This window comes from Microtus pennsylvanicus, chromosome 11 (genome assembly GCF_037038515.1).
Source record: "Microtus pennsylvanicus isolate mMicPen1 chromosome 11, mMicPen1.hap1, whole genome shotgun sequence".
Classification (NCBI taxonomy): Eukaryota; Metazoa; Chordata; class Mammalia; order Rodentia; family Cricetidae; genus Microtus; species Microtus pennsylvanicus.
The window spans coordinates 69243297-69269459 of record NC_134589.1 but is presented as its reverse complement, the minus strand read 5'-3'; the positions used below and the strand labels follow the sequence as shown (position 1 = coordinate 69269459).

The window sequence follows — 26163 nt, the reverse complement described above, 5'->3', positions numbered from 1 at the left end:
CGCCCGGAGGTGGGGGAAGGTCACTCCAGGCAGTCTGCCTCTAGGAGCTAGTTCTTGTCCTCAAAGACGTGGGACTCCCGTGCGGTTCCCAGAGCTTCTGGCGTACGCGCCTTAGGGTTGTGACTGTTGTTTCAGTGATCAGGCTGCCAGGGTCAAGACCGTATCTGAGCGGTGTTACCCGACGGCCTTCCCCCAAGACCAGGGCACAGACACAGCCCTCGCCTTCCCGGACTGCTCATGCGCCGAGTACGCGCAGGCGTCTTTCGGAGCCTGGGACTCCCGGATTAACCGGGTTCGCCGCTTCGAGCGCTGCGCTTGCTCCAACCCCGTTCTTCTCCCTCCCCCCCCCCCCCCCGCCGCCCTCCCCGCGAGGACCACGCCCCGAAATCGAAGGCACTTCCTCCGGCATCCAGCTCCGCTGCGCCTGCGCCGGGCCCCACGGTACGCCGCTTTGGGTCCGGGCCCCGCTCCGACGCCCTCCCCGCGGCCCCCGACGCCGGCGTGACGTCACCACGCCGGGCGGCCGCCATTACAGAAAGCCTGGTCCCGAGCTAGGGCGAGCGGAGGAGGAGGCACCGCGGCCGGCGGCCCAGTACTGCGGAGCGAAGCTAGCGGCCCGACGCCAGCGCCTAGCAGCCGCCAGGGGCCGCAGGAAGCACCCCGGGGAGCGGCGGCGGCGTGTGCGTGTGGCCCGGGTGCGGGCGGCGGCGCGGGAGCAGCGCGGAGCGGCAGCCGGTTCGGGCGGGCGTCATCATGGACGAGAAGTTGTTCACCAAGGAGCTGGACCAGTGGATCGAGCAGCTGAACGAGTGCAAGCAGCTCTCCGAGTCCCAGGTCAAGAGCCTCTGCGAGAAGGTGAGCGGGGGTAGGCCCCAGGTGCGGCTCCAGGAGGCTGCGGGGACGGTGCAACATGGCGGCACGGAGGCCAGGCCCCCCGAACCTCGCACACCGGCGCCCGGCGCTGCCCGCGGGGACTCGCGAGCGACCCGGCGCCCCCCGCCTCCCTCGCGCTGATTGGATGGCGCCGCCGCCGCGGCCTAAGATGGCGCCGCGCGCCGGGCTCCGGGCTTCCGAGCCTCCCAGCCCTGCCCGACACCTAAGAACAGGGCGGCCGGGACCCTGCGTGGTCCGGCCAGGGACTGGCTCTGCTTTGGGCCCGGGAGCGGGACCTGGAGCTGCGGCAAGGTGAAGAAGAGGCTTTGCGCTTGCAGCCGGGCTTGCTTTGCTTCTTGGAGCTGGCGATGCCCACTGGGTCCCCCACAGGCGGGCTCTGAGGCCAGTCCGTGCCCAGCGCCTGTGTGGAAAGGTCATCGCGTTCGGGTCGGCTTCCTCTGAGCCCTGTTTAAAGTGTGCGTTTAACGATTCCCAAACAAAAAAGCCGCTAGCCCGATTTCTACGAAGGTCATAGTGGTAGTTACAAGGGAGGAGTATAAAGTTTTCATAGTTGGAAGAAATGGAGGATTTGGTGAGTCATACTATACGGAGAGCTTCGGGATTGGAAATCCAGTAGCATTTTAATTTATGATGTATATGCTGACTCAAATTGGATAGTGTGAGATCCTCTGTTTAACGTACTTGGCATGGTGCCATTTGTGTTTAGCATGAGCAACACAGACTGGAAGAGAACCAAATGTTGTGTCCTCTCTTGGTTGAAAGTTTCTTTCTTGTGTTTTGTGGCTACAAGTAGTGGTAGTGATCCCCGAGTTGACCGCCTGTGTTTCAGGCAGGGTGCTGAGTCGACACAGCCAAGTGGTGACTACGCTTTGTATCTCAGGTTAGCTCGTTCCATTGGTTTTCCCCAAGAGTTGGGAGAGCAGGCTGCTAAGCTTTCGGTCGTGTGGTATTATTCAAGTCTCATTAATGCAGTTTTCTAGTATAAAATGTTCATCTCCACTCTGTTTTGTGTTCACTTTTCACGGTTACTTTAACATTTAATTTTAGTGCAAAAATAAGGATTATGTTAGTAATTTGTGTTAGGAAGAATTTTGGAGCACTGTATGCTCCTTTGTGGTTTGATGTAAAAAGGAGGTTTTTGCGTTTGATGAATATTTTCTGACTACACAGTTTTTCAGAAACTGCTGAGAATAATTGGGGCTTAAGACAGACCTGGGTTTATTTACCTCGGCTCTGTACAAAGAACGCTTCCTTCCCTCCCAGGTAACCCTGGCTGCCCTGGTACTGGTTATGTAGCCAGGGTAGCTTTGAACTTGTGGCAGTCCTTGTGTCTCAGCTTCCCAAGTGCTGGGATTGGTTACATGTGTGTGCTACACCAATCCAGTATTTTGATTTTTGTTTCTCTCAAATCAAACGAGGTGGTATTTTTAAGGTTTTGAAAATAAGTTTGTTTTTCGAGACAGGGTTTATTTGTGTACCCCTTAGCTGTCCTGGAACTATAGATCAGGCTGGTCTTGAACGCACAGAGATCCACCTGCCTCTGACCCCCCCCCCCCCCCCCCCCCGTGCTGATTTGCTGATTTTTAATGCGGCACCACCACTTCCGGGCTAGAAATAAACCTTTTAAAATTTACTTGTTGTACTCAAAAAATAAAACAAACAAACAAATCTAATATATTGCCAGGTCCTGGTTTCTGGTTGCTGACTCTGAACATTTTGAGTCAGTTAAATGGCAGTCATTTGTATAGAAAGAGAAAGACCACTCATTAGGCTGGAACACCACTACTTCTTGTTTCCCAACTAAATGGTTGTAACTGGTTTTCAGAAGTCCAGTTACTATAAAATAGTTAAACATGTTCTGAGGTCACTTCTAATCTGATGGGATTGTGTCCTAAACTAGCACTTGTGTTTCTGAGTATCCAAGATTGCATGCTATTAGGAAGAGAATCGGAAGACAATGAGGAATAAATTATACATATCCTCAAGAAACTTTAATTTAGTTGGAAAGACTAGGATGGTAATATCAACTTGACAGTGAATCTCAACCTTCTTTATGCTACAGCCCTTAAATGGAATTGTTCCTCATGTGTGACCCCCAACCATAAAATCATTTTTGTTGCTACTTCATAATTGTAATTTTGCTAGTTATGAATCGTATTGTAAATGTCCGCTATGCAGGACCCCTGTGAAAGGATCCTCAGCACACAGGTCGAGAACTGCTACTCTAGAGTCTGGGGAATTGTCTAGATCAGGTTGGCCTATGAACATGGTTTAGGAGACCTTCATTATGTTAGATGAGAAGACACACGGACTGTAGGTGGCACCATTCCCAGGTTGGCGGAGGGGAGGGGTCCTCAATTGTATAAGCATAGAGGAAGCTCCCTATGGGAGAGGTCTCCAGTGATCTAGGTTTGACCCCTTAGGACCTACATGGTAAAACACCTTACTCTTCTGACCTGTACAAACAGATAAATGTAATATTAAAAGTGTGAGGATGTATTCATTGCTCCTTTTCTTTTTATGTGATGTGAGTACCTCCCCTCAAGCTCCTGCCACTGTGACATCCCTGCTGTGATGGACTGGAATTGAACCAAAATAACCTGTTTTCAAGCCAGGCATGGTGGTGTGTCCCTTTAATCCCAGCACTCAGGAGGATCCCTGGTCTACAGAGTGAGTTCAAGGACAGCAAGGGCTACACAGAGAAACCCTGTCTCAGGAAGGAAAAACAAAACTTTCTCCCCAAAGTTGTGTTTCTCGGGGTGTCTTTTTAGCAGCAACAAGAAACTAAAGAAAGTATGGACTGAGTGGGTTTGCTTTGGAGAGCCTGTTAAAGATAGTAGGTAGAGAGGTGGGGTGGGTGAGGGCTGCAGCTTAATGGATCCAGTGTGTTTTTCACATCTTCGTGAAGCTCAGATGTGAGGCTAGCTGGCTTAGATTTTTTTCTCAACATGTGCAGATTTTAGGGTTTTAATGTATGTGTGTCTTACGTATGCAAATGTGTGTGGAGGTGCCCACGGAGGCCAGAGAGGTGTTGGATCCCTGGAGTCTGGTTATTTGATCCACTGGACTTGGGTGCTGGGAGCCCAGCTTCAGTCCCCTACAAGAGCAGCATGGACTCTTAACTCTTAACCATTGCGTTCTCTCAGTAGTCTAAAGTTTTAATTTTAGAGCCACATAAAAATAATTCTTGCCAGGTAGTGGTAGTAGCGTGCCTTTAATCCCAGCACTCAGGAGCAGAGGCAAGCCTCCTACAGAGCCAGTTCCAGGACAACTAGGGCTACACAAAGAAACCCTGTCTCGAAACACCTAAAATTAATAATAATACTTGAGCGAAGTGGTGGTGGCACGTGCTTTTAAAATCCCAGTACTCAGGAGGCAGAAGCAAGTTGATCTCTTTGCCTTTGAGGCCATCTTGGCCTACAGAGCTAGCTCCAAGAAAGCCAATGACTATACACAGAGAAACCCTGTCTTGACAAACCAACAGCAAAAAAAAAAAAAAAAAAACTTGATTGGTGGTGCATACCTTTAATCCCAGCACTGGGGAAGCAGAGGCTAGCCGGAATTACAGGGTGGAACCTTATCTCCAAAAAGGTGGGGGTGGAGGGGCTAAAATGAAAATGTTAGTTCTTGAACCTATTTCAAAGTTTCCTTGAAGCTGGGCGGTGGTGGCGCTCAGCCTTTAATCCCAGCACTCGGGAGGCAGAGGCAGGCTGATCTCTGTGAGTTCAAGGCCAGCCTGGTCTGCAAGAGCTAGTTCCAGGACACCAAAGCTACAGAGAAACCCTGTCTCGAAAAACCAAAAAAAAAAAAAAAGTTTCCTTGAAATAGATACTTTTAATGAATGTTGTTGCCTAACTTGCTTGATTTGGATTGTATTTCAACTTTTGTAATGATGTAAATCTCCTAAACAATACTAAGATGTTTTAGACTGGGAGATGCATGTCTTGGTATACCTTGTACAAGTCCTAGTAAAACAGAACAGGTAATGTTTTATTGCCAATTCTATCTCTAGGTGAAAACTACATTTGCTTTTGTTGTGTTTGCCTTCTAAATATTACTTGTTCATTTATTTTGTTTCATTTGCAAGACAACTGTTCCTGTGCCTAGACCAACCTCAGACTCAGCATCTTCTCACTTCAGTCTCCCAAATGTTAGGATTGCAGATGTATAGTGTAGATACATGTGCCACCATATCCAGCTTTAACAGAAAATTTGAAAATAAGCTACATTTTCTGTCAGTTTAGTCATGCTTGTTAAAGAACTACACCCATCAAAAACAGCTATTGATGATCTCATAAGAAGGAATGATAGCCTCAAAGTCCTTCCCCCTTTCGTGAAGGTAAAGCTAAACCCCAGTGGTCACTCCAATTAACCAGTTTGAGAACTCTCTTCTGTTACCTTGTCACAATAGCAGTGTTGCTTCAAAGCAGAAAGGATCCAGATGTGTATCATAACAGTGGGGAGCATGATTTTTTTTATTATTTATTTATTATGTATACAATATTATGTCTGTGTGTATGCCTGCAGGCCAGAAGAGGGCACCAGACCCCACCACAGATGGTTGTGAGCCACCATGTGGTTGCTGGGAATTGAACTCAGGACCTTTGGAAGAGCAGGCAATGCTCTTAACCTCTGAGCCATCTCTCCAGCCCCCGGAAGCATGATTGTTATGTTGCTGACTCATTAAAAAGAAAGATGGGCTTCACGTTCCTACCCAAGCTAAGCATACTGTGTGTTCAAGTATATATATGTACCTTGCTGTTTGAAGGAGTTTGGTATTTGGGGTGAGCATATGCAGTTTCATTTTAGGCAAAGTTCCATCAACAGATTAAAAAAAGTAAATACTATCTACTTGCTGTGTGTGGTCATGCATGCCTGTAATCCTAGCACTCTGAAAGCTGATGCAGGAGGATGGCCAAGAGCCAGAGGCAGGTAGACTTAGGTGAGTTTGAGGACAACCTAGACTACATAGTGCGCTCTAGGTCAGCCAGGACTGTACAGTGAGACCCTGCCGCAAAGATGAATAAGCCCAGCACTTGGGAAACAGGCAAGCGGATCTCTGAGTTTGAGGCTAGCCAGAGCTATATTAGAAAGATTCTGTCCCAAATAAATAAGTAAATAAAGTATCAGTTTGCTTTTGGACTAACTACAATAAAAATGGCCTTTTATTATATGACTTAGGCAGTGTCTTGGGGTCGGATGCCGGTTTTGGCTTTGTGCTTTCAAGACTTCCAAATACGTAAAGAATTGATGTTTTTAGTTTCTTCCCCCAAAGGAGTTCTTGACCTAGGCATGCAGTTGTCCATTTCTTTGCAAGGGTTATAGATGTAATAGTCTTATGGTGTCATTTATTTTAACATTTGCTGCACGGGTGTGGAAAAGGGAAACTGCTTCTTACTAATTTATTTGCTAAGCTGAACTCTTTTAAACCTATATTACCGTTTTTTTCTTTAAGATTTATATGTATCAGTGCTTTGCCTGTTTATATGTATGTGACCGTGTGCATGCCTGGTACTCTTGGAGGTCCGAATTATGGGTAGTTGTAAGCCATCAAGTGGGTTCTGGGAATGAAACCAGGTCCTTTGCAAGAGTGGCAGGTGTTCTAAACTGCTGAGCCATCTCCCCGGTCCCCCAAGATTAAATTCCTAGATGAAGTACTATATTTCTAGGTTTTATTTAAAAGGCTGTTTGGCTGTCTCCATAGCAGTAGTTAAATATTAAGAAGGAACAGGTGGGAGAGGCTTGTTGGAATGTTTTTGTTTCACTTTGGTGTGGTCACTGTTGTTGTAGATAGAAAGCAGAGGCTCTATCTGGAAGGTTGAGAGGCTGGTGAGGGTAGCTGGGGTAGGTTGTCTGGGTTGCGACTTCTAATTCCAGGATTCCTATCTTGCTTCCAGACCCTTGTTGAGGTGTTAATAATGAAGGTGCATGTAAATTGGGCCATCCTGAATTGTGGACTCAGTGATTCCATAAATTGAAGGCATTGTGTTCTTTCTGCTGCAGAGCTCCATTCCTCAGATAGTGTTGTCCCACCTCTCTTCGAAACAGTAATTCTTCCATTTGCTTGTGGCTAACTTCATTTGTCCCTCAGATAAGATTGGTAAGATGAAAACAAAGGGTCATTACTTTATCAAATAGTATAAATCTCTCGAGGAGAGACCAAGTTGTAAAATGTTCTATAAAGGTAGGTGACCTCTGTGGCAGTTGGCACTCAGAATGCTGTTCTTTTCATCTCCAAAGCCTCGGCACACCTGTGAGCGTTGTTCCATGTGCTCCCTGCACAGGGTGGGTGGTATTGTAGCTTGGGTTAACCGAATGAGAAGGTGTAGTTATACTCACGCGCTGATTCCTCAGTCCTCCCTGTCCTCTGCCGAAGGTCCAGAATCTGTGTTCAAATACCGATTATAAAGGTGAATCTCACATAGTATCAACAGTGATGGGTCCTGGAAACCAGGCCTGGTAGTGCAGAGAGTCCCAGCTATTCAGAGGTTGAGGCAGGAGGATTTTATGCTCAAAAACAACCACTTAGTTTTGAGACCCTGTCTGAAAGTAAATGAAGAGAAAGCTTGAGATGTAGCTGAGCCACACAGCATCTGTCTGGCAAGCGCAAAGCCCAGCCACAGAAAGAGGCTTTTATTCCCACCCTGTAGGAATAACTGGGACAGATTCTTTTCATTGTAACCAGTATTTTCCCTTTTTCATTGTAAGTCAAGTTTGTCATAGTTAACTAACTGAAGTATCCTTTTTTAGTGTGGAGAAAATAAACACTGAATTTTGAGTTGTCTTTCTTTCTTTTTTTTTTTTTTTTTTTTTGAATTTTTGAGACAGGGTTTCTCTGTTGCTTTTGGTTCCTGTCCTGGAACTAGCTCTTGTAGACCAGGCTGGCCTCCAACTCACAGAGGTCTGCCTGCCTCTGCCTCCCGAGTGCTGGGATTAAAGGCGTGCACTACCACTGCCTGGCTTTGAGTTGTCTTCTAAGGGCGCTAAAGGGACCAGCACTTTGCTTCAACTGTGGCTATTTCCAATTTTTTTCTTTAAATGTTAAAAAAAAAATCATCTTTGGAAAAGCCCTTTCATTCCTGAGCTATATCTGAGCTGACCTGGGTTTAGGAGAGGGGAATATTTTATTGGTGGTGTCATTGTTTTAAATAGCTTTCTTTCTTTATAGGAGTAGGGTTGGCTTAAGAGGGAGAACTCTAATTGCCAGTTTGAGGGTGAGAGGTGACTGTTGACCATTCTGGGATTAGCTGCTTCATTTTTTTCACAGTACAGTGGCTTTACCTATTTATAAATTGGGGTTGCATATTGAGTGGATGAACACAGCAGAGGGCATGTTCTGAGTCTTCTTTATTTGTGACTGCATGACCAGCTAGTTGCTTGCTCCTCCATTCTCTCTCCCTCCTGCTTCCGTCTTAAGTGTAAATAATATTTCTTAGTACATATTTTTGTTTTCAGGTTACTGTTTATCTCACAGATGATAATTCTTGTATTGCGGCTGAGCAAAAGGCTGCAAACTTTGGTTGTAGACTGCTTGTTCGTTTATCTGGGTAAGGGCAAGTGTGGAGTTGAGTTCCCAACGACTGCACACTTGGCTGTGTTGTTGATAGGCTTGTGCTTCTGCCTTGCATTCTGTTGACCAGTCCTTATTAGGCCTTCACTGCTCAACTTTGTCTTGATGGTATATCTCTGCACAGATTTAGTTTGATTTTTTTTTTCTTCTCTAATAGCAAAGTTTTAGCTGGGCAGTGGTGGTGCATGCCTTCGAGGCCAGCCTGGTCTACAGAACAAGTTCCAGGACAACCAAATCTACACAGAGAAACCCTGCCTTGAAAAACTAAAGAAGGGGCTGGAGAGATGGCTCAGAGGTTAAGAGCATTGCCTGCTCTTCCAAAGGTCCGGTCCTGAGTTCAATTCCCGGCAACCACATGGTGGCTCACAACCATCTGTAATGGGGTCTGGTGCCCTCTTCTGGCCTGCACCACAGACAGAATATTGTATACATAATAAATAAATAAATATTTTTTAAAAAAAGAAAAACTAAAGGAAAAAAAAGAGCCAACACTAACTTCTTTAAATAAGATGGTTGATGGTTAGTGTCTCCTTCCAGAGACTACTCAGGGCAGAATTTGTGAAATATGGGATTGTTTCTGTAGTAAAGCATCATTATCATCCAGTGGACTGCATCACATTTCCCTCATTAAAGACCTTAAGATTCTACTTTTTTTTTTTTTTTTTTTTTGGTTTTTCGAGACAGGGTTTCTCTGTGGCTTTGGAGCCTGTCCCGGAACTAGCTCTGTAGACCAGGCTGGTCTCGAACTCACAGAGATCCGCCTACCTCTGCCTCCCGAGTGCTGGGATTAAAGGCGTGCGCCACCATCGCCCGGCCAAGATTCTACTTTTGCTGGACAGTGGTGGTGCGCACCTTTAATCCCAGCACTTGGTAGGCAGAGGCAGGTGGATCTTTATATGAGTTTGAGGCCAGCCTATAGAGTGAGTTCCAGGACAGCCAGGAATACACCAAGATCCCCTGTCTCAAAAAAAAAAAAATTCTACTCTTGACCTATTTACAGGAATTGCTTGGAGTACTTTCTTGTTTAATTTTTTTTATTTATTGTATGGGGGCATTAGAAGGTGGTCTTACTGTATGGTCCAGCCTGTGCTAGAATTCAAGATCTTGCTGCTTCTGCCTCCTGAATGCTAGATTTACAGACATATTTCCCCCACATCCTCCCAACAGTATATTATTGTTTTGAAGGAAAACACTATAAACATGCACCTTTAAGAAAACAGCTCTAGGAGCTGAAGAGATGATGGCTCAGTGGTTAAGACCATTGGCTGCTCTTCCAGAGGACCCTGGTTCAATTCCCAGCATCCACATGGCAGCTCACAGCTGTGTGTACTTCAGTTCTTGGGGCGCTGGCACCCTCACACAGGTGCATGAAGGCAAAACATAAAATGCACACTAATTTTTTTTTAAAAAAAAAAGAAATCTTAAAAACCTTTTTCTAAAAAGTGCCTCTGATTCTAACATAGTAAGCTAAGGGCTCAGGATCTCTAATTTAGAGGCCCTCCCCAGCTAAGTGATATATAAATACTTAGTCTCAAGAAAAGGAGCAGAGGCCATCTAAGCCATGTGAGGCCAAGACTTAGGCCTGCATGCAGTGTTAGGGAAGCCCAGTGTCAAGTGGTGGCGCTGTAGATGAGTGGCAGAGACCTTGGCTAAGAAGGAAAGAGGCTTCTACATCATGATTTACATTAAATAGAACGAAATGAGCAGTAGATGACTGAGCCAGTTTTGGAAACAAGGAGTTTGTTTTGTTTTGGCACCCATGAAGTATCATAATTCTTGTTGTGTGATTCAGTGGTTGTTTTTTGTTTGTTTCTGAGATAGGTTTTTGTTTGTTTGTTTTTGAAACAGGGTTACTCTGTATAGTCAGTCCTGGCTATCCTGGAACTCAGATCCACCTGCGTCTTCCTGCTAGGATTAAAGGCCTGCGCCATCAGCCTGGTTTGAGACCATCTTAGTATGTAGTCTAGGCCTTGAACTTTCTGGAACAGTGTCACGAATTTAAACTAGTAGCCAAGGACAACCTTTTAACTCCCCATCCTCCTGCCTCTACTTCCGAAATGCCAGGCATTTGCAACCACTTACAGCTCTACCTTTTTTTTTTTTTTTAATGGTGGGGAAAACAATGTTTAAAATTGGCCAGCTGAGCTCCACAGAGATCATAGTCTACCCACCTGGGCATCAGCGCATGATCAGGAGGCAACCGAACCTAACCTTCCCCCAGTGGAACCATGTGGAGTTTTGCCTCCTTGGGGTCTTTTGAGTTTGGTTCTTATTTGGGCCTTGATATCTCCAGTGAGTACAAGTATGTTGTCTGTCTTCTGGTGTTTTTGGTTGATTCTGTGCTTAAAAGGAGTTTGGTGATTGTCTACTGGACAAGCCTGCTTCTATGGGGGCATTCTGAGGGTGTTTGACAACCTGTAAAACTGGCTTCTTGGTCTGCTGGAAGTTAGGGGAAGGTGAGTGACAAACATGGTCATGGACATCTCAGCACTGCCTTTTTGGTTTTCAAAGTCATGGATTTGACTTTAGAGATGGCAGGAATAACTTCTGTGATTTCTGTGTCATTTTGATGAGTAGCTTATACATAAGTGGATAAAAGGATTTTGACATGATTGGGGTCTTATGCTTCTAAGTCAGAGGGTCTCATATCAGATATCCTGCATATCAAATACATTGCAATTGATAACAGTAGCAAAATTATAGTTATAAAGTAGCAATGAAATGATTTTATGGTTGGGGGTCATAGCATGAAGAATTGTGTTAGAGGGTTACGCCATTAGTAGTTGAGAGCCCCTGTTCTACTAAAGTGTTTAACTTAAATGGATGGGTGGCTTTTTCTACAGTGTAAGTTAACTGACATGACAATACTATGTACCTCTAAGGAAGTGATGAGTAAATAATTGAGACCTTCCTTCCTTCCTAACTTCTTTTGTGTGTAATTTTTTGAGACAGGGTTTCTGTGTTAACAGCTCTGGCTGTCATGGAACTTGCTTTGTAGACCCTTGATCCCAAATTTACAAAGACCCAGCTGCCACCACCACTGCCCAACTGGAATTTTCTTATTGTCTTCCTTGAACAATTCTGCCATGGATGAGTTAAAAAACCTAGTTCACATAATCCTGCTTTCATTTCATCTTATTTGATATGTTGGTTGGAATAGCCCATATTTAAACATGGTGACACATGCCTCTAATCCCAGCACTCAGGAGGCAGAGACAGGTGGATCTCTGTGGGTTCCAGGACAGCCAAGGCTATAGGGTTAAGCCCTGTCTAGGGACGGGTGGGGTGGAGAAGAAAGAGTCGGTCTGTAGGTCTCTTACATCAGGCTAGGGATGAAATTGTGAGATGCCCAAGTCCAGACATACTGAGTGTTGGTAGTGTGCTAATGACCCCCCAAAGATTGCATTCTTCCCCGAATTTCCACATTGTTTAGATTGCATTTTAACATGCACATTTCCTGATGGTAAGATCTTGTTTAATAGAAGAGTCCCATTTCTTTTTTAAACTGAAAATATTCTTCTAAACTTGGCGAGTGTCTGGAAATAGGCTCCCCCAAGCCTTTGGAGAATAGAAAATAGTGATTCTTGAACATGGTTGGTTGTACTTGGGACAGCATTGGTAGGTGTGGGAAGGAAAATAAATGTTACTGACTTGGATTCTATTTTCCAAAGATTGCAACCAAATTTGGGGAAGAAAGAAGAGATCCATGTTTCAAATGTGTAGCCTTAAATTGTAGTAATGTTGGTTGTCACCAGTTGGTTCATTAGCAACATTGTTCTCTATTTGTGTGTTGGGGGAGGATTCTTTTGAGAGAGAGGATAGACACTTGTAATTGTCCAGACTGACATTGAACTAGTGGCAAGCCTCCTGCGTTGGCCCTGAATGCTGGGATTGCTGGGTAGCAAAATTTCAGTATGGGCATTTGATCATGTGTCTTAATTTAAAGTGGTCGCCCCTTCCTGGTGATACTTGGGATAGTCTACTTTGTTCATTTAGTGTTTTCTTTTCCCCCTTGCTTGCTTACAGCCTTTCTCTTCTCCTTTGCCATGGAAATGGCAATTGTCATGGAAATGGTTTAGCAGATAATTGTCTTCCGGTATACACATTTTTAACATATGTGGATATCTGGCTGAATGATGGCTTCTTTTTTAAAATTTATTTATTTATTATGTATACAATATTCTAAGTCTGTATGTCTGCAGGCCAGAAGAGGGCACCAGACCTCATTACAGATGGTTGTGAGCCACCATGTGGGTGCCGGGAATTGAACTCGGGACCTTTGGAAGAGCAGGCAATGCTCTTAACCACTGAGCCATCTCTCCAGCCCTGAATGATGGCTTCTAAAAGCAGCCTAAAAAGCATGTATGCTAGCCGGGTGATGGTGGCGCACGCCTTTAATCCCAGCACTCGGGAGGCAGAGGCAGGCGGATCTCTGTGAGTTCGAGACCAGCCTGGTCTACAGAGCTAGTTCCAGGACAGGCTCCAAAGCCACAGAGAAACCCTGTCTCGAAAAACCAAAAAAAAAAAAAAAAAAACACACACACACACAAAAAAAGCATGTATGCTATATTGAGTGTTTTAACTGTAAAACAAGAACTTTATTGTTATAAAAAAAATAGAATGAAATGAGAGAAAAATTTAAATGTCTTAAACTCAAAAAAAAAAGTCAGGACCAAGAAATCTCAGCCTGAGGAGACAACATTAAGTGCTCTTTTTTCTTCTTCTTCTTCTTCCAAATTTACATATTTGCCTGCATGTATGTCTGTACCACTTCCATACAGGGCCCTCAGAGGCCAGAAGAGGTTTGGATTACCTGGAACTGGAGTTACAATTAGGTACAAGCTACAATTGAACTTGAATCCTTTGAAACAACAGCCAGTGCTCTTAACTGCTGAGTCATCTCTCCAGCCCACCTTCTGGTAGTTTTCATCTTGTGTGGGTGCTACTAATGTCTTCAGTCTCTAATGAGATGGAAATTTAATAGCCTTTACAAATTGAGAGTGATGATTGAATATCAACTTGGTACATATTCTCTAAACATCTCTCACAAGGTAGCCAAAGGAAAAACTAACCATATCTTGTCTTATAAATATAGCCAATGGGCTAGTAAGGTGACTAAGTCTCTTGTCAGTAAACCCGAGGACATTGATTTAATCACTAGGACACACATGGGTGAAATGAGAAAACTTGGACATAAAATAGATTTGGGGGTGAGAGGTCAAGACAGGGTTTCTCTATATAACAGCCTTTGCTGGCCTACTGAGTGCTGGGATTTAAGGTGTGCGCCTCCACCAACCGGTACAAAAAATGCAAATTTTAAAATTAACAATTTTAATGTCTATCTTGGGTTGCAAATGCCTGTGGTTTCATATTTGCCAGGTTCGCCCTTTACGTTAATATAAACAAAGTATCTTTTTTGATGCCATTTAATGCTGAATGTATTGCTTTACTTTTTCTTTGTAGGCTAAAGAAATCCTGACAAAGGAATCCAACGTGCAAGAGGTTCGATGTCCGGTCACTGTGTGTGGAGATGTACACGGGCAATTTCATGACCTCATGGAACTCTTTAGAATTGGTGGTAAATCACCAGATACAAATTACTTGTTTATGGGAGACTATGTGGACAGAGGATATTACTCAGTTGAAACAGTTACACTGCTTGTAGCTCTTAAGGTAATTTTACTTTTTCTGTTTGGACCTTTTGAACTGGGTGAAAGCCCTCTGGAATGTTCTTTTCCTACCATGATTTGTTCTCTTCATCTGAATGTTAAATTTTAGAACAAACTTCCATGCCTAATTAGGAATGCAAAGAATGTGAGTGTCAAACTTAATCATCCTGTCTGCATTAGGGCCAGAAGGTGGTTCAGAACACGGTGCCATGGGATACCTTGGGGTCTTTTTTTTGTTTGTTTGTTTGTTTTTAGACAGAATCTCACTATACAGCTCTAACTGTCATGGAACTCACTATGTAGACCAGGCTGGCCTCAAACCCAAAGAGTTCGTAGCCTGCCCGTCTCCAAGTGCTGTGACTGGCAAACTAATCAAGTTTTAGTTTAGTACATTGACAATGGAAATAATATGACTGCATTAAGTATTCGGAGAGTTCGAACATCTATGTTGGGTTATTTACATCATTTGACAGTCCTGTGAAAATGTGATGAAGGAAGAATTGAGAGAAAAAGATCAGGTTTATTAAGTGAAGATTTTTTTGTCTTTAATATTAGAGCGGGCTGAAGAGATGGCTCAGAGGTTAAGAGCATTGCCTGTTCTTCCAAAGGTCCTGAGTTCAATTCCCAGCAACCACATGGTGGCTCACAACCATCTGTAATGAGGTCTGGTGCCCTCTTCTGGCCTGCAGGCATACACACAGACAGAATATTGTATACATAATAAAAATAATAAATATTAAAAAAATTAGAAAAGAGATTTGACCTTAGTGTACAAGACTGAGCAAATACCTAAACAATAGTTTATTCCCCTGTCTCGAAAATCAAAAAAAAATAGTTTATTCCCTTGGAGTAATAACAATTAAACATGAGAAATGAAGGCAGTAGTGTCAGCTCTGGTGAGGCTCAGGTAAAAGCCTTAAGAGTTGAGGCTAGTCTGGTTTGTATAATAAGACCTTTTCTTTAAAAAGAAAGAAAGAAATAATAATAATAATTAAAAGAAGCAAATTGGGCTGGGAGAGATGGCTTAGAGGGTAAGAGTACTGACTGCTCTTCCAGAAGTTCCAAGTCAGTTCCCAGCAACCACATGGTAGCTCACAACCATCTGTAATGAGACCTGCTGCCTTCCTTGCCAGCAGTCCATTGTGTGCTTAATAAATAAATAAATCTTTAAAAAAAATAAAAGAAAAGAAGCAAATTTTAGAGTCCTTGTCATTTGTAGCTCTGAAATGTAGAGGTAAAGAATCAACGCTGAAACACATTGGCATTGATTTAGAGTCGAATGCTGCCTCTGCCTTAGACTTTACCTTACAGGGGGAAAGTTTACCGCGCTTCCTAGGCAACAGACTCACTTTTTTATTGCAGAATATTCTGAACAAGAAATTTGCTGTCACCAATTTTTCTAACGTAGAGAAGTGGTCAGAGTTAGAGCTAACTGATGATGAGCATTTACAGTGCTGAGAATACTGAGCGTTTAGAGTAGACGGTGGGCACTTTGTACAGTGACTATAGATAAGAAGCTGGTAGCCCAGGTTCATGTGAAAGGGCTGGGCTGCTTTTAAGAATCCATGTACCACTGGGCCTGATTGACACTACTTTAATCCCAGTACTACTATGGAAGCCAAGGCAAACTGAACTCTGAGTTCAAGGGTAGCCTTGTCTAACACATAAAGCTCCCAGCAGCAAAGGTTCCATCCCTGTCTCACAAAACAACAGCAAGAAAATTTATATACTAAAGACTAGACTGCATTGTGTATTCCTAAATGTCATAGGCACAAATCTTAATTCTCGGGACCTCAGAGTGTGGCTGCACTTGGTGCTAGCCCTTTACATGAATAGTTAAATAAAACGAGATTATATGGGTAGTTCTATAAAAGGAGATTAAGAGGCTAAGGAGACAGCGCAGTTGGAAGACCTGAGTTCAATTCCCAAAACCCATTTTTTAAAGTGCCAAGCATGGAGACATTCCAACCCTGAAGAAGTAGAGACAAAAGAGTCCCTGAGGCTCAATGGCCAGCTAGCCTAACTGAGCTCCCGGACAATGAGATGCTGTCTCCAAGGGGGCAGATGACCATTTATAAGGATAACGCGTGAGGTTGTCCTCTGCCTCCAGGTGTATATGAACAAAGGGAAGAAGATGAGAAAACTGCTGTCTAAATCAAGAGACGACTTTAAGAGACCCCAGCTCTGCTGACACCTTGAGGAAGGGTACCTCTGTAGTGTATGGACTCACTGTGAAACTCACGACACTATGGGGAAAGTGGCCCTTTTTCAAATGCATCAGAACAGATTGTTGGCCTAAATGAATAGCAGAGGCTATAAATTTAAGAAGAAAAAAAAAGTCTGCTCTTGATTAGGCTCTGATTTCTCAGCTGTGTTCATAGAACGATAATCCAGGGCTGGGGATGCAGCCAAGTTTCTCGAGTGCTTGGTTAGCATGCAAAAAGCCCTGCATTTGACCCCCAGCACAGTATTATTATAAGTGTGATAATATATGCGTGTAATTCTAGCAATTAGGAAATGGAGGCAGGAGGAGCAGTTCAAAGATGCTGCAAAGAAGAAGCATTTGTTCAAATTATTACTTTCTTGGTGCTTCTGGTTGAACTCAGCCTCCCGCATGCTAGCACAGGTTCACCTCTGAGCTATAGCCTCGCTTCAAATTTAAAACATTTTTACAGTATTTGTTAATTTTATTTAACTGTGTGATGTACATACATGCCATCAAGCAAGTATGGAAGTCAGTTCTTTCACCTTATGGGTCCTAGAAAGCAAATTGATAGGTAAGAGATGAAATGTAGCCATGACTTGTTTTGTGGCATAACTAATCAGGGCCAGTGAGATGGCTGAGTAAAGGCAGTTGCCACAGAACCTAATGTCTTGAATTTGATAATTAGAACCCACATGGGCAGAATAAAATGACATATACACATGCACTTACAAAAATGAATGTAATTTTAAAATTAGGCTTGATGGCAGACGCCTTTACTCTCAGCCATTGCGCCAGCCCACACTAGGCCTATTAATAATAAGAAGGGGTTTGTGGGGGTTGTTTGGGTTTTTATTTTACAGGTGGCAGGGTATCCAGCCAAGACTGCCCTCAGTCATCTTAGTGTTGGGATTATAAACTTATTCGGCCATGTCAAGACAGATTTCTTTCTTTCTGTTTGTTTTGTTGTTTTATTTTTGTTTTTTGAAGCAGAGTTTCTCCGTACCCGTTCTGGCTGTCTTGGAACTTGCTTTGTAGCTCAGGCTGGCAAAGTCACAGATCCACCCGCCTCCTGAGGGTCTGGATTACAGATGTGCGTCAACATCACGCAGCTAAGACAGATTTCTTGAGACAGGATCATACTATAGCTTGAATAAGCCTCAAATTCTTCATCCATCTGCATGGATGCCTAACCTTAGATAGATAATCTAATTTTAAATGGGCAAAGTACTTAAACAACTACTTCAGCCTAGAAGATAGATGGTCAATAAGGACATGGTTAGTTAACATTGTAAGTAATTAGGAAAATCTACATTGAAGTCACATATACCAACTAGTTCGTGTCTTTTACTAATACAGTGACTACAGTAAATATCATAGATGAATATGTCAGGAAATTAGACACTTCATCCATTCCTGTCAAGAATGTAAAATGGTCTGGCCACTTTGAAGAATTTTGATGAAGTTGGATATAAAGCAATCATTCACTACACTCTAGGAATATGTTCAAGAAATAGAAAGCATGTGAGCAAATGAGCTCAGTAGCTAATAGATGGGAAGACCCGAGCACGTGCAGAAACCATGGCACATGGCCACCCTGTGAAGACGTGCGTCCCCATCCACGCTGCTGCTTGGTGACTCCAGGGTGGTTCTCCAAGGGATATGCATCACAAGAGGCTGCATTCCGTCTTATTTTCACTTAATTTAAATGTCTAGAAAAGGCATTCTCAAAAGACGGAAGTACATCAGTGGTTGTCAGGAGCTGGGGAAGGATTGCAGATAGGCATGAGATCTTTGTAAGGAATGCAAAGCTCTAAAATTTGGTGTTGTGATTGTTGCCTAACTAAATTTAGTAAAGGTCATAGAAAAACCTTTCACACAAGATGGTACAGGGAGTGTGCTTTTAATTTAAGTGATATTGATATACTTTTTTTAAAAAAAAATGTTTATGATCACCAAATGTGGTGTTGCACACTTTTAATCCCAGCACTTGGGAGACAGAGGCAGGCTGATCTCTGAGTTTGAGGCCAACCTGGTCTACAGAGTGAGTTCCAGAGAAGCCCTGTCTCAAAACAAACAATTATAATGTATGGTTTCAGTTCATTGAAATGTAGAATTTTTTTTTTCCTTCAAAATTGGAACTATGGGTTTCCCTATAGAAAATTTTATGAAATGTCAGTTGGTTTGTTTTGTTTTGGGAAAGAGCTAGCTGTCTGTCTGTTTCACTGTAGGTTCGTTACCGTGAGCGTATCACCATACTCCGAGGGAATCATGAGAGCAGACAGATCACACAGGTTTATGGTTTCTACGATGAGTGTTTAAGGAAATACGGAAATGCAAACGTTTGGAAATACTTCACAGACCTTTTTGACTACCTTCCTCTCACTGCCTTGGTGGATGGGCAGGTGCGTGCGCCTTAAACTCCCTGCTGCTTCCCTTTTTTCCAGTTACTGCTTTCTTAGTGTTGAAGTTTTTCCTTTGTATCAGGTACTGAACTGTACAGAATGGGACTGTGCCCCAAATAGTTTAATTTCTCTCTAGGTATAGTTACCATTTGTAATCCATCTTTTTAGATCTTCTGTCTACATGGTGGTCTGTCACCGTCCATAGACACACTGGATCACATCCGAGCACTTGATCGCCTACAAGAAGTTCCTCATGAGGTATGATTTCTCTTTGATAAATCTCAGAAACCATAGGAAAGGGGAAAATTGTTTAACTGTAGCTTAATTCATTGTGTGTCAACTCAAATTGTAAGTGAAGTGACACATGAGCCTTCTTAGTATTTCTCAGAAGAAATGTAGAAGCCTCTGGTGTTGCTCTTAGCCCATGCTGCCTAACAGTGAAGGTGCACTGGCGCACCTATAGGATGACCTACTGATGGAGCACGCCTGTTGCTCTGTACTGGGCCTTGTTAGAAGCGCTTCTCATTTCAGAGAGAGCTTAACTGCAAAGGTCATGCCTCGCTAGCAGACACCACTCAAAAGTGATTTGCACTTGGAGTGTGGCTTCTGTTGAATTATCAAATCAAGAATTTCCACTTTGGTAAGAGTCAGCTTATAACTTGTATCTGCTTTTTAGGGTCCAATGTGTGACTTACTGTGGTCAGATCCAGACGACCGTGGTGGCTGGGGGATATCTCCTCGAGGAGCTGGTTATACCTTTGGCCAAGATATTTCTGAGACATTTAATCATGCCAATGGCCTCACGTTGGTGTCCAGAGCTCACCAGCTGGTAATGGAGGTATGTTCTTTTCTTTGAAAAAGTTAGTTTGTCAGACTAACTTTTTAATGACAGTCCTTTATTCCCATAGAGTCTACCACTGGAGCTGAATCCTTTTCCGTAGGTGTGCAGTCAAATGAAAGTCAGGTTTATGATGATAGTGGTGTATATATTTAATGGATCTTCAGGTTTTGTTCGTTTGTTTCTGGTTTGTTTTTTTTTTGTTTGTTTGTTTGGTTGGTTTTTTTTAAAGGCAGGGTTTCTCTGTAGCTTTGGAGCCTGTCCTGGTACTTGATCTGCTTGCTCTGTGTAGCCCAGGCTGGCCTCGAACTCAAAGAGATCCATCTGCCTCCCGAATACTGGGACTAAAGGTGTGCACCACCACTACCTGGCGTATCTTCAGATTCTTAATGACTTGGAGGGACTTGGGATCTAATGGTGAGAGGATTCAGATGTGGAGATAGAGAAGGGTATAATAAAGTGCAATTGTGTTTGTTTATACATATTCAGTATGTCTGTGTGTAGGAAAGGGAAGGAACTTCAAAGCATTGATATAGTCCTTTGGATGCCTGGACTGTAGGTGATGGGGAAGAAGTCTCCTCTAGTGGGTTCTTTTTTTTTTTTTTTTAATATTTATTTATTTATTATGTACACAATATTCTTCTGCAGGCCAGAAGAGGGCACAAGACCTCATTACAGATGGTTGTGAGCCACCATGTGGTTGCTGGAAATTGAACTCAGGACCTTTGAAAGAGCAGGCAATGCTCTTAACCGCTGAGCCATCTCTCCAGCCCCTCTAGGGTTCTTAAAACATGGGCTACCACAATTTCTTCACTAAAGTGTTGTCAGGACTAATCTTGAGACAAGTATGGCTGCACACGCCTGCACCCTTGTTAGTTAGACTGAAGCGGGATTGCCTTGTGATCCAGACCAGCCTGGGCTGCACAGTGAGGCCCTGTCTCAAATAAGTTCATTTTAAAATTATGTTTAAGGTCATATAAATGAAAGAAAGATTTATAGAAACGTACTATATAAGAAGCAGATTAATATTTGGTGATGGATATTATTTAAAATGGCTTTGCTTGCTTGTTTATTTATTTGGTTTCTTGGAATATGATCTCTCTTATACATAGTTGTAGCTGTCCTAGAACTCACTATGTTGATCAGGCTGGCCTCAAATTCACAGATCCACCGGCCTCTGCCTCCTGGGATTAAAAGTATATGCCACCATGTTTGGCTGGCTTTTAAATGCTAAAAACAAACTATATTTTTATTTTAGCCATAACAAATATATTCGTGTACATTTTACAGGTTTTTTAATAATACAAAAAAATTAACCATTTTTGAGAGGAACTGTCATTTTTCTGTCTTAATAGTTTTTTTTTTCCTGCCTCTTTTACAGGGATATAACTGGTGCCATGACCGGAATGTAGTAACAATTTTCAGTGCTCCAAACTATTGCTATCGTTGCGGTAACCAAGCTGCAATCATGGAACTTGATGACACTCTTAAGTATTCTTTGTAAGTATCTGCCTGAGCTAGAGCTGCTTGTTCTCCAGCTCTTGTTAAACCATATTACAGGTTGATTTTACATTTTCATGGGAATGAACCTACACGTAACAGAAATTAGTTTCTCTTATTTGGAACCCAGACTGAATTGATTTATTAGGTCTTCAGTTTCTTGTTGTTGTTGTTAACGGGGTCTTACTATATAGCTCTGTTTTCACTGGAACTCACACTGTATAGACCAGACTAGCCTTGAGCTCATAGAGATTCACCTGCCTCTGGCTCCCAAGTGCTGGTCCTAAAGGCCGTTGCCATTAAGTTTAGTGGTCTTCAATTTCTAAATACATGTTTTTATTATGGATCAGATCAGTGTGTTAGACACTTAAATGATCTTATTAGAAGGGGCCCCATTATATGAAAATGTATCTAGGACTGAAGTACAGTTACAACACAGGCTCAAAGCTCTAATCTTAGTACTTGAGAGACTGAGGCAGGAGGTTTGGGAGGTTAAGGACATCCTTGACTACTTTTTCTGTTGCTCTAACCAAAACCAACTTGGGATTAGGGGGAACAGTTGTTCAGGCTACAGTTCCAAGTTCTAGTCCACCATTGAAGGGAAGTTGAAGGCAAGAACACAACACAGCTACTCAAATAACATCCACAGTCAAGAGCATAGAGCTAGGTGTAATGACATATACCTTAATTCCAACAGAGGCAGGAGAATCTCTGTGGATTTGAGGCCAACCTAGTCTATATAGAGTTTCAGAGCCAGCACTGTATTAAGAAACCTTGACTCAAACAAAACAAAAAAGTAGAGATAAATGTGTGGGTCCTTACTTAGGCTCAGTTAGCTCTGTCTAGAGAATGGTAATGGCCACAGTGGGCTTGGTGTTCCTACATCTGTCATCAAGACAGTCTTCCACAAACATGCCCACAGCCCAACCTAATTCAGACAAGTCCTCAGTTAAACTGTCCCCAGGTGATGACTCTTGTGTTAGGTTGACAGCTAAAACTGACTATGCACACTCCCCTACCCCCTAAAAATAAACTAACAACTCGAACTGGGGTCTTGCAATGTATCCTCGACTATCCTGGAGCTTAGTTCATTGGCCTCTGCCTCTTGAGTGCTGGAATTAAAAGTTGGGTTCATTTTTTTTGTATTTATAACCCAAGCTGGTCTAGAACTGTGATTCCCTTGCCTCAGTTTCCCAAGTGCTGGTGTTACAGCGGTGCCCAACTTTGAACCCGTTAAAATGTGCTGAAATTGGATAAGAAATAAACCTTAACAATTGAAAAATGGACGGTTTAATAAATACATGGTGTATTCTTAGAATAGAAACAGTGAACCTTATTTTGTTTTTCAGCTTGCAGTTTGATCCAGCACCTCGTAGAGGCGAGCCACATGTCACTCGTCGTACCCCAGACTACTTCCTGTAATGGAAATTTAAACTTGTACAGTATTGCCATGAACCGTATATTGACCTAATGGAAATGGGAAGAGCAACAGTAACTTCAAAGTGTCAGAAAATAGTTAACGTACAAAAAACTTGTTTTCACACGGACCAAAAGATGTGCCATATAAAAATACAAAGCCTCTTGTCATCAACAGCCGTGACCACTTTAGAATGAATCAGTTCATTGCATGCTGACGCGACATTGTTGGTCAAGAATCCAGTTTCTGGCATAGCGCTATTTGTAGTTACTTTTGCTTTCTTGAGAGACTGCAGAAATAGGATGTAAACATTAACACCCGTGAGTCCAGTTGACTTCCACTTAGCTGTAGCTTACTCCGCATGACTGTAGATGAGGATAGCAAACAATCATTGGAGCTTAATGAACATTTTTAAATAAGTACCAAGGCCTCCCCTCTTGTTTTGTTTCTTTTCAGGGATACCATTTAATTTAATTGTATGATTTGTCTGCACTCGGTTTATTCCCTTCTCCAATCTCAGCCCCACGTTGTTCTTTGTTATTGTCAGAAACCCTGGTGAGTTGTTTTGGATAGAACTGTTTCCCCTCCTGTAAGATGACGTCACTGCACAGTCACCGCAGTGTTTTCATAATAAACTTGAGAACGGAGAAAGTCAGCTTTGGATTGTATCAGTGGGCACGACTGGTGCTGTTTATTACACAAGATAAATCAATTGATCAATTTCGGAATTTGTAGAATTCCAGGTAAAGAAAAATAAAGATCAAGGCCACTGTGTAACCTCTCTGGCAACTCCTTGGCGTTCTTCAGAAGAACTTGGGGACTTGTTTGTCTGACATTGCAGTTTGTCTTGTTGCTGGCCTGCGCTTGTGAAAGGAATCTGCTGCTTCAGTAGGACTTGATTGTTAACCGTAGAACTCAAGAGTTTGTTTTTAGGATTTTACTTAAAATGGCATGTTTTCAGGTAGAACTTAACAAACTAAATGATGTGTCTAATAGTGTAGTTTCTGGTTATAAATATATTGCTATGTATATTTCATGACTCTTTAAAATGATTGACAGAATGGTAAGTTCTTAACAAACATTTGTACATTTCTTGTCAGGTCGTGATCTTAGAGTTAAATTTGTCTCAGATAAGCTGTTAGAGCCTTAGCCTGTGTTAAGTTCCTTAAGCGGTAAATCAGTGAAGCCAAGTAGGAGCCAACTTTTGGGTTAGGGTTTGTGTTTTGTCCCAGACCCGAGAGTGGTACCTGAGTGCTGTGCTCAGCAGGTTTTCCCTTATATTCTTTGACTTGGCATAGAAAACGAAGAGTTCTTCTGCGGGGACTGAATATTTGGGCAGACATCAGGATGCGTAATCATTGCTGTGTGAGTGTGGTAAATAAATGCTTCCTTGCTTTGTACTGTGTTGAATTTGGAACCAACAGTGAAGTTACAACACTGCCCTGCATAAACAAATCGGTTTATGAGTTAATTGTCCAAATCAAAAGGCCCTTGGTTTTTCTAGGTTATCTTTTCTGAGAAAAAACATTCTCCAGCCTGTTATTTTTGCTAGTTTGTCTTTTCTTCCTGGCCAAACAGATAACATCTATGTAGAGTACTTTATTAAAAAAGAAAGAAAGAAGACGAGGTTGTGGTGTGGGACAAGCAGGGGGACAGGGTCTTACGGTGTGACCATGAGTGACTTGGAACTTGTTGTATAGACCAAGCTGTCCTGGAACTCATGGGTGATCCTGTCTCCACATGCCACGATGCCCAACTCACGTACTTCTGATCTGACAATAAAGTGGCATGAACACCAAGTGGCTCCTGAGGAACCTGACAGTGATAGATGGGCTCTAATGGAGTCGGGGTCCTGTTGTTGACAAGTGTCGGCTACATATAAATTCTCAGAATGGGGCTTGTGGCAGAGATGGGTTGATTTCCAAATCATTGTGAGTTGGAGCAAATTACTAGGCTTCCCATCTAAACTTTAAAGATGTTAATACTTTAATCTGACTGTAAAATTAATAAAATGTGAGAGCTTCATAATTTTTTCTAAAAATCTAATTAGAGTTGGATGGAAATCACTAAAGAGAATTTCTTAATGGGTACTATAATGAAATTGCCATAATTTTTTAAGCTTCTTGATTAAGAGCAAAAAAGTTGTCAAAATGAGAGTTAGGAAGGAGTTTGGAGAGCTGCTTAGCGGTTAATCAATTCCCCACTGTCTGTAACTTTATTTTTTTTTAAGGTTTATTTAATTATGTATGCAGTATCCTGCTTGCAGGCCAGAAGAGGGCACCAGATCTCATTACAGGCAGTTGTGAGCCACCATGTGGTGGCTGGAATTGAACTCAGGACCTCTGGAAGAGCAGTCAGTGCTCTTAACCGCTGAGCCATCTCTCCAGCCCCACTGTCTGTAACTTTAGCTTCAGGATCTCGTTTCTCCCTTATGGCCTCCACATCAGGCACACACATGGTGTACATACCTGCAGGCAAAACGCTTAACGTACATAAAATAAAACAAGTTTTTTTTTAAAGAAGTATTATGGCTACAGCTATAGTGTGTTGGTAATGCGGTTGCCTAGCATGTACTGTGTCCTGGGTTCCAGCTCAAAGTCATGTATGATGGCACACATCTGACCCCTTCAGGAGGCAGATGATGGATCTCTACTTAAGAATCTGACTACTCCGGACAGAAGTTTGTTTACCTCAGTGCTGGTGAGACAATAAAGGCATGCACTTAACACCAAACCTGAAGGCTGAAACTCCACTCTGTGGCACCCACATGGTGGAAGGAAAGAACCTCTCCTGCAAGTTGTCCTCTGACCTCTGTACACAAAAAGCAGTGATGTGTGTACCCACATACACAGATTTTTTAAAAAAAAATTGGGTGCTAGAGACGGATCCATGGTTAAGAGCTAGCCGGCGCTGTTCTTGAAGAGGACCCATACCCCCATCTGAAGCTTCATGGTTGCCCCTAACTCCAGCTCTAGGGGATCCAGTGCCTCTGATCACTGTGGACATCAGCATTCATATGCACATACATACATACACACACATAATTTTTAAGGTAAATGCATTTTTTAATTAAAAAGTTTGAAATTGAATTTATAAATCTCATTGTTGGGTTTGAATATTTTAAGAAATATGCATATTTTTATTTAAAACAAAAACAATGTCCTATTAAAAGGGCACCAGGTTAAGTATGCCTCAAGCAGGTTTTTTTTTTTTTTTTGGTCCTAGCTGTTATAATGCATTGTAGAGTGGATAGTGGTGTGGTTGTCACCCTGTGTAGTAGGGCATCAGAGCCTCTTGATACCATTTAACCATTGGGAGACATTTTATTTTTCTTCTTACCCATGCAAAAGGCTTTCCCTTTTCTTGGCTGACATTTGTTTCCATTTATCAGTGTGATGCCCACAGACGCCAGAAGATGGCACCAGATCCCCTAGGGCTTCAGAGATTTGACCTCTGGAGCAGCAGCAAGTGCTCTTAGCCTCTGAGCCATCTTTTCATCCCCTCCTGGCTACATAGTAAATATTTGTTGTTGTAGTCGATTCTGCTCTTTTTCAGAATGACCTGGCTTCATTGGAAACAATAGTTATTTCTGTGGATTTCAATCTTGATGTCCATAGAGATTTTCAATTACTTGGAGGAGAGCTTGGGCATAAGTGTGTCTAGGGTT

The 26163-nt window shown here is 42.8% G+C and overlaps 1 protein-coding gene across 1 annotated transcript; it reads left to right on the top strand.

The window, feature by feature from the left end:
- Positions 1-613: 613 nt before the first annotated feature.
- On the top strand, positions 614-23896 carry Ppp2ca (protein phosphatase 2 catalytic subunit alpha). Its single transcript, XM_075992696.1, has 7 exons — positions 614-855; positions 13928-14137; positions 18568-18741; positions 18910-18999; positions 19418-19579; positions 20961-21079; positions 22429-23896. The coding sequence occupies exons 1-7, from the start codon at positions 754-756 to the stop codon at positions 22499-22501; spliced, it is 930 nt and encodes a 309-aa protein (XP_075848811.1). The 5' UTR covers positions 614-753; the 3' UTR covers positions 22502-23896.
- The last annotated feature ends 2267 nt before the right edge of the window (positions 23897-26163 follow it).

Excerpts from the sequence above, each read along its gene's own strand:
- Ppp2ca (XM_075992696.1), top strand. The coding sequence starts at position 754 with ATGGACGAGAAGTTGTTCACCAAGGAGCTGGACCAGTGGATCGAGCAG. Across the intron at positions 14,138-18,567 it reads CACTGCTTGTAGCTCTTAAG|GTTCGTTACCGTGAGCGTAT; the intron begins GTAATTTTACTT and ends GTTTCACTGTAG. Across the intron at positions 19,580-20,960 it reads CTCACCAGCTGGTAATGGAG|GGATATAACTGGTGCCATGA; the intron begins GTATGTTCTTTT and ends CCTCTTTTACAG.